At 42.6% G+C, this 8875-nt stretch overlaps 1 protein-coding gene across 1 annotated transcript; it reads right to left on the bottom strand.

Annotated features, from left to right (window-relative positions):
- Positions 1–274: 274 nt before the first annotated feature.
- LOC127327474 (uncharacterized) lies at positions 275–1349 on the bottom strand. Its single transcript, XM_051354248.2, has one exon. The coding sequence runs from the start codon at positions 988–990 to the stop codon at positions 448–450; it is 543 nt and encodes a 180-aa protein (XP_051210208.1). The 5' UTR covers positions 991–1349; the 3' UTR covers positions 275–447.
- Positions 1350–8875: the final 7526 nt, after the last annotated feature.

Genomic DNA, 8875 nt, shown 5'->3' on the forward strand with positions numbered 1-8875 from the left:
AAACATCCAACCACGCGTACAATCAAAAATTTGTAACTTCACTTGTAATATAAAATATGTAGTAAATTGGTCAGAATAACATAGTGTCTTTGTATTTTTTGAGAAAATGTAAATTTGACATAATAATATCTATGGATTATTTCGAAATAAACAATAGAGAAATATTTCAAAAAAATGGAGAAATGATCTTGGCATAAAATTCAAGATGTGAAGTCTCTTCGAGAATGCTGGCCATTTCGAGTTCTAACATTTGTCCAGGAAAATGGAGATGAGCAACAAATTAACGGATCCACGAATTCTTGAATTACTTCACATACAAAGAAAAGCATATGTACAAATAAATCCCTTTGTTTCCAGCACATATCCTTTCCAACTTATGTTGAATTCGATACCAAAAAATTGAGAACAAAGAGAAGAGAATAAAAGAAGTTGGCTAGTAGTATAATTTCAGCGTCTCAACATGTAATTCTCCTCGTGTATGGTCTCGAGCGTGGGCCGCCTGGAGCGCGCGCTGCTGAGCCGGTGCTTGAGCACGCCGATCTCGGCCGCCACGGCGTCGTCCACCATCTCGTCCAGCCGCGCTCTGGGCGACGGCGTCTCCTCCGGCACGAGCGACACGGCCGCCACGGTCGCGGCCTCGGGCGGCGCGGCGACGACGGCCGACACCTTGGCGGACCGGCGGGCCTCCCGGGTGGCGGCGGCGGCGAGGCGCGCCATGTCGGCGGCGGCCAGGGGCGTGCCGAGGCGCTTCATCGGGAACGTGGCGTAGACGGCGCCCATCTCGAGGTCCTCGTCCGCGGAGAGCGCGGCGAGGCGCGCGCCGACCCGCGCCGCGCGCGTCTCGGCGATGAAGTGGCCCGGCGCGTCCAGCATCAGCTCGGCCGCTGTCGCCGGCAGCGTCACTTGCCGCACCCGCCCGTCGGGGAGGATCACCCGCGCGCCCTTCCCGCCGGGCGTCTTCGCCAGCGTGCACGACAGGTAGTTGCCCATGCCGTCGTCGATCCCTTCGTCCCGCCAAGAACCACCGAGCTCTCTGCTAGCGCAAGAAGCCAAACGGTAGATCGCGGCCGGCGTGCAAGCAAGCAGTTTGTTGAAGTGGTGGGAGGTGGTGGTTTGGTTTTGCGGCTTGCCGGTGACGCCGAGGCTTTATATAGCGCGCCTTGCCCCGGCGCGACGCGACGCGGGGCAGCTTTGGGAACGCGTGTGGAGGAAGGTGACGGCGACCGCAAGTCAGCGGGGGGAGAGGAGAAGGTGGTGGGTGCCGTGTCCCTTCCCGGGGTGCGTGCGTGTGAGCTCCGGATGATGGGGTCGGGTCGTCGGACTGGCTGGCTGGAGCTCCAATGTTGGTAGAGAATGGTCGCCCCGGCCGCGTTGGCGCCGCCAACCTTTATCCCGGGAGCCGGCCTATTTTTGGGCGCGAAGCCAATCCACAACTTATGTGGTATCGGAAGGAGCAACGAAGAACTGGAAACCACCATTTTCTAAATCTGGCGTTGGCACGGATTTTGCATGGATACATACAATTCTTAACACGTTCTTCTCATTATTAGTGCAAGATCTGAGGTATCATCAGAGCTAAATATAGCGACTACTGAGCTTTGAGTATCCTCTGCAATATGACACGAGGAACATAGGGTGGTTTGGTTTTGGTACTTGTTTAGCTAAAGCCTTCGGGCTTTGTTGTTATCTTCCTTTATCAGTTTATTATGGACTGATTGACAAGTGAGGACCTGGAAACTCTGCCTGTCTTTGTTTTATAGTGGACGTCCTTCTCCAAGGGTTCGGTGTGTTAGTGGTAGCCGTTCAGTTCCACCTGGCAACTAATTCCCCAGGGCTACAAAGAATGAAAAGAACGTGCAAGTTCAGTAAAGGAAAGATAAAATTGTGTTAAGGTTTATATTAGAGCAAGTGTAATAGTAGAGCTAACTGTTGGCTATAGCTTGTTGTCATGTCATCTATCGTTATCTCATAGCCAACATATACAATAGTAATCTACAAAGATACACCACTTTATGAGTACATGGCCTACATGGCACTATCCTAAAGTGACTAAGAACATGTGCTGCAGCTAAGGGTGTAAATAGATGGAATAATTACGGCATTAAGTCTGGCTCCAAATCTATTTGAATCTTTCAATATCCGATTTTAATGAATTCAGCGAATAAGGATAATATCCGATTACGAATTGACGTGCCAGATATGATATAGCAAAGAGCATATAGATATGGATTATCCAGAACTGAATTAGGATTATCCGAATGTTTGAGACCGGAAAATCCAATTTTTCAGACAAAAACCAAGGTCAATCCCACAAAGTTAGTAGTTATTGAGTTGTGGAGTTCATTTAGCCAACATGTCAAACTCTAAATTTTACCACTCGTAGACCGATGATTGGGCTTTTCAATTTATACTTATACCACCTCATCAATACTTGGGGTTTTGGCTAAATTATGTCACTATTTTTTAAACTAACTCGCTCATTTAAGTATGAAAGGTCAAAACCCTCTCAAGTGGTGCTAGAACTATAATTATTTTTTTATTAGAACCATGATTAAATATATTTTCATATATTATATATTTGATGTAATGTATAATGATATTTTTTCCTATATTGTTACTCATTTAAAATAGTTTAATTTTGTCTAAACCCAGAACACGAACTAAACAAAAACGGAGGGAGTATATATATGCTTTTCCTGTGCTACTAAGAGAATCATGGCTACTAATTAGGGCTGGACAAAAAGCTCGAAGCTCGGCGAGTTAAATGAGTGCTCGTTTGCTCGACTCGTTTGAGCTCGGCTCGTTTTCTTAACGACCCGAGCTGAGCATCAGTTTTTTCTCGTTAAGGTTAACGAGCTAAACAATCGAGCAGATTATGTTCATGAGCTACTCGTTAAGATCGGTAACAAGTTAGGCTTCACCAGTTTTGACTGCGAGTCACTTTAGTTATCTCAAATATTTGGTAGGAAGGGGCCAAGCAAAATAGTGTTCTTTAACCTTGCTTGAAACTCCTACATTAGGATCTAAAAACATATGCTTCCTCTCTTCCTCACCAGGTAATGCACACATCTTTATTTTTCATTGCCTCCTTAACGATCCTTAACGAGCTGCTCGGGAGCGCTCGCAAGAACATAACGAGTCGAGCCGAACAATGATTTCAGCTCGTTATTCTTAACGAGCTTAACAATTCAAGCCTTAACGATCACGAGCTTAACGAGCTGAGCCTTAACGATCCGAGCAGCTCGTTAGTCACCCCTACTACTAATAGTAGTTGTTCTCATTGCAGAGCTCGTTTCACTTTGTACTAAACTAAGCAGTATGTAATGATGGCCGTGGGACTATGAGGATATTTTACCTACAGACCTGAGCTGAAACTTGATGGGTGTAAATTTCTCCATCTTTTCTGAAAGAGACTTTCAGCACTGGCTGCTGCAAGTCTAAGTTCAGTGTCCAGACTCATACAACGTACTAGTATACACTATCACAGTGCATAATCCATAAAACAATGTCTTGCCTTGATTGTTCTAAGAAAAATTCTCTGCAAAGTGCAATGTACTAGTGTACATTATCGTTTCAGAAGAAACGAAGACTCTGCTCTACACTGACAGAAACAGTCTTGTTTGCAAAAACAGAAAACAAATAAGGAATATCACTGACTAAGCCTTCGGTGAGTGGATTGTTGCACGTTGGATTGACCCGGGAAACGGGGCGAAGTTTCAGCATCGCTCGGCGGCTGACACGTATCGAGATCCCAATCGAGCTAGCTATTTAGCAGAATTAAGAAGGTCGCCGGCGTCGCCGAGAGAAGCTGCCAGGAAATTAAGCTGAATTAATGGCACAAACGGGATGACACCTAGCCGGAGAGAGAACAGGAGCGCTAGCTAGCGATCTATGGGCGTGTTGACTTCGGAGTTCAGCGACGTTGCTCTCTCGAGCTCGATCGCTTGGTTCAGCACTGGTCGGTACGCTTTTCGACGCTCGTAGCTTGACGCCACCGACAAGGCGGCAACCGTGGCTAGCTTGGAGCCGTGTTTGGCTTAACTGGAAATGGTTGACCTGTGATGGATTAGTTATTATTTTTATGTAATCTCCGGTCAAACTGTGAAGTGGTTTGGCAATCGGACAACACGTTATGTTTCGGTGTTTTGCCACGGCTGCCTGCTGAGGTCCCGTGTGCCGTGTGCGCCTGTTCATTTTGAGACCAACACATTGCAGACCTCGTTTAAGGTGCCCCGCTGGGTTTGGGTTTTTCATACTCCAAAAGTGAAACACAGGACTCGGCTGAAATTAAATGATACTATTTAAGAATAGGGTAGGATAGCTGAGATTAAACGATATCACGATACTGTTGGATTATTAGTCAATTTCCGTATGAGATTAATTACCGAAAACAACATGACAGATGCACAAGCATACTTAACCACACACATCAGACTAAGCACATGCATCAGATCTGAACATGGAACAAGTAGCAGTGCAAGGTAGAAGAGGAAAAACACGTACATCGCGACCGGGAAGGTCGCACCAGCAGCAGCAGCACCATCATGGGTATTGTTGATGTCGCCCATGGTGTAGTAGGATCTGTCGATGAAGCAGTCGAACCGGCGAAGAAAAGCACGAACAGCAGCGAGCAGTCGCGCCGAGACGCTCCCCAAAAACCTTATCGCCCGTCTCCTAGCGCAGGATCTCAACGGACGGAGTTTCGGAGGCCTGCTCTCCCGAACAGGTGTGCACGCACTCGCCGGGATGGGGAAGACTAGATAGTAGCTCAGCAAAAGGAACTTCGCGAGAGAGATGAACTAGAGATTTCTGAGAACTGTATGTATCTCTAGATCTGATCTGTCTCCTTGAATAGCCTGGTAGGAGACCCGACCCGACCGCGTTGCCACGCGTAAGAAGCCAGGGACACGCGGCGAGCATGGACATGCAGGTCGACACGTACCCAACTCAGTTGGTGCACCAAGCAAAAAAATAGGCTTCCTTGAGTGTGTCTCGAACTCGAACTCGAGTCACGAAACGCGACGTGCGTGGCGAGGCGGCGGAGAAGGAGGAGTGCGCGAGGGCTCCTTCTATTCTCACTCACTTGGAATGACTAAAACAGTAGCCCTTATATACCACTCCAACTCTCTCCCAACTAGCAATGTGGGACTAAACTTTGTCCCCCAAGGTTGTCCCAAGCTGCCAACGTGATGGGCCTTGAGATTTCAGAAATTGTAGACCACATGGGCTGTCTTATTGGGCTGCAGCCCATCTACATTCAACAGATACATCTTCAGGAATTTTACACTGTTTTGAGATTTAGAAGTCTATGGAAGGACAAGTCGTAACAAAATGCTATTCCGAAGACTAAACCACCATCCATGTTACCCTCACCACATGAATCCAGATTTTAAATATCGGTGCAACCTTCCACGGAAATTTGGTTTGGAATGGATTACACTAAAAAGAAAAGGCAAAGCGCACATAGCATGCTTCAAGGGTTCTCATCAAACCTACATGTGTCCACATTAGAACACACTAGATGGCAAGCGCGCTTCGCCGCGCCGCCTACAATATGATTTGGCATTGTGTGATCAACGCGGTGGATTAGCATGTGTGTTGCCACAACGGTAATACCAAGGGCTGGTTTATGCTTTCAAGCTTTAGAAAAGATATAATCATAAGACACTTCATCAATATCATATTTTCTATCAGATGGGTAAGGTGAATAACGATTATAAGATTACATGTGGACTATCTCAAGGAAAAAAGATTACATGTGGACTAACAAACATCTTATCTTATAAGGCAAAAGTATTATATATAATGCTCAATAATTAAGTAACAGAGCCCATGATTTTGCAACACAATAAGTATGATAATTGGGAAGCATACATAGGTCATCAAAACCACGCCGATAAATGCCAGAAATTCAACATCTTGTTGCCTCGATTGGTCTATTCTGGATAACACAACAAAGAATGAAACATCAATAAGAAATAATTTTGCTAAATTTTATTGTTTTACTTATTTTAGCTGGCCTCCTTGTGCTTTACTAAATTTTCAATATCTTATTGTTCATAAGAAATGTGATTAAAGCAAGAAATGCACCAACTTTGGCTTGAAGCGAGCCACAAATAGAATAGCAGTTATACGTGTCCACAAACAGAATAGCAGTTATACGTGTCCAACTTAGAGATAGTAGGATAGGACAAGCAAAAACTGGTAATGCACTAAGAGACAACTACCTACAAAATAATGAAGGGGGCTAAATTTCTGAAACATGTGGCCCTGATACATAGCTGTAAATTAAAGAGGCACAAATCAATCTACGCAATGATTTCCTACTTTGCCCCTGAAGTATATAGAGAAACACTGGTTTAAGTTGCTATGGCATGAACAGATTGTGACATCAATTGACAAATAAGACGTCTATCCTGTTGGATACTCATATATTTTAAATGCTCTCACTCTTTGAGTGTTGGAATATTAAATAATAGTTCTGTAACTTCCAGCATCATTGCTAATAAGTTGACAACTGAGAAATCAACTACATGGCGCCCCGATAGACAAAAATGGAACATCAAGTACAATTATCTTCATTGATAAGAAGTGATCAACTATACTATCAAATGCATATTCAAGGCAAGGCTAAGACAAAGTACACGTTCCAATTGATGAACTACTATAACACATCATGCGCGCATGCATGTGTATGTTTCATGTTTGTCTCAAAAATAGGGAGTCCGAAGAAAATGCTGCCCCCATTTCAATACTCATGTACCGTAAATCCCGACAACTTCAGAAATCAATATCTCTTGAGAGTTCTCTGACAACCAGCCATAAAGAGCAACTAAAAAACCAAGGTCGAACCAATTCGTTTTGTGTAAAGTAACTATAGACTCTGAAAACCAGTTCAGAGCATCATGATAGTCACCAAATTAATTAGTTTGGTGACATTTTTTTAGCTCATTCGCATATAGTTACTATTTGTTGCATGAGAGTTTTCTAATTTTCATTTGACAACATAATTCACTAATCAGAATAAAGAATAGCCAGAAAGACAATTATGTAATTATCATCAGTTTTTAGTACGATAGAAAGACTGGCATCAAATATCCAATAAGTGGGTTATTAGAAAAATATCCAATTCCTCTTATCATGCGAAGAAGGGAAATTCACCTTTAATTGATTTGGTTGCAGCCCACGGCCATATGCAATGGTGACTTCTGGCAGCACGTGAAAACTAAGATAAGTTGAATCGGCAAAAACAGAGATATATTTATACTCCAATTGACTTGTTTGTTGCACATGCTTGATCTATATTTAAAGGACAGCAACTTTTCACAAGCTATCCCAAGAAAGATTAAAGACAGTACACGCAAGTTAAGTTCGAGAAACAGTGGTCTTTTGAGTAGTACCTTCCATGCTAACTACACTATTCATGGGCCTATGATGGCAAAATATAGTACCCCTTAAATTCAGATCCATGGCATAGAATTTGAGTAGGCATGCTCTGGTTTTTTTTCATGAATTTGTCATGGCTCTAGCTTCCTACAAATGAAGGGAGACCGAACAAAGCCGAATTTTAATGCAGTTGTTGTGTTAAAATACTTTTGGCTACATGCTAGTACAGTTTAACAGATGACAACATATCCTTATGTGTTTCTATCCCTAAAACCATATAAAACTCTTTGATGCTTGATGAAAAAAGAAGAGAGATATGGTACTAATGTTGTATCAATGAAAGTACTTTCCTTCAATTCATATTAACATAAAGGAAAATGAAAAATGGACACTGGCTGCTCTAGAATTAATGTTAACTCCTATATCACCTCTAACTGTATCCAATTTTTGTCAGGCTCAATAAAACTGTTTTTTTTTCCTAATCTCACCTTGGATCAAGATCAAGGTCTTGATTTCAGAGAGGTGATGTTTTTTTGTCTAATCTCACCTAACTCGATGGCTACGACCATGCGAGCAAGTAGACAGCTTCACAGCGAGGCAGACGGATGGGCACAACGATCAACATAGAAAATTGATCCCATTAAGAGCAAAATATCCAGAGCCACCCAAAAAATAGAATAAACAGACAAGAGACCGCGAAAAGTCATTAATCTGCAACGTAAAATACATGAACAACAGATTAACATGAAATAAAATCTTGGAATTATATGGATATCAGTGTGAATCAACTGATAGTTCAAATTTTATTGGTGTATTTAATCTCAATTTTTTTTAATTTGAGTATCAATAACTCTTACGGCCATGGCTCAAAAGAAGAAATATCATCTTATAAACCAATGGTCTGAAGTACAATATCATTTCGGTATCAAAGGAAATCAGCATTAGGCGGTGATAATAATTACCTGGCAGATTAGACCATTGCATGAGTTAATTTGACATCTACCAGCAGTCACCGTTTATAGAACACAACAATCATTCCCGTGCCTTCTGCGGAAATGCAGAGTGCAAAAGTATTAGCATGTATTGATCAATATTTGTTCAAGACACAAGTGCAGTAAACATGTTTTGAATTATTGTAGCTATTTTCTATACTCTTAGAAATCTTTATAAGCCTCGAGCTCCATCGATTCCAAAATCATGTGCAGATACCGGCGAATAGACTAAGAGGTGATCATTTCAACGGGAAATTCGAAATAAACTTTGCAATGAAAATATTAGAGATAAAAAATATTGTTTCAGGGCATCATCTAAATAGGTTTCCTTGTGCGTTTTCACTATTTAGTCACTGCTTTCCATTTCCCAATCTAGTATTAAGGTACTAAGAAATATGAATCTCAGTCTGAAGATTAACAACGAAACCAAGGAGGTCATCTCAACCCATTATAATGACACGTAAACTTAACTGGAAAATAACTTGAATAGCTTCAGA

The sequence above is a fragment of the Lolium perenne genome, chromosome 1, assembly GCF_019359855.2.
Source record: "Lolium perenne isolate Kyuss_39 chromosome 1, Kyuss_2.0, whole genome shotgun sequence".
NCBI lineage: Eukaryota > Viridiplantae > Streptophyta > Magnoliopsida > Poales > Poaceae > Lolium > Lolium perenne.

Bases quoted from the DNA above. Each gene is read 5' to 3' on its own strand.
- LOC127327474 (XM_051354248.2), bottom strand. From the start codon at position 990: ATGGGCAACTACCTGTCGTGCACGCTGGCGAAGACGCCCGGCGGGAAG.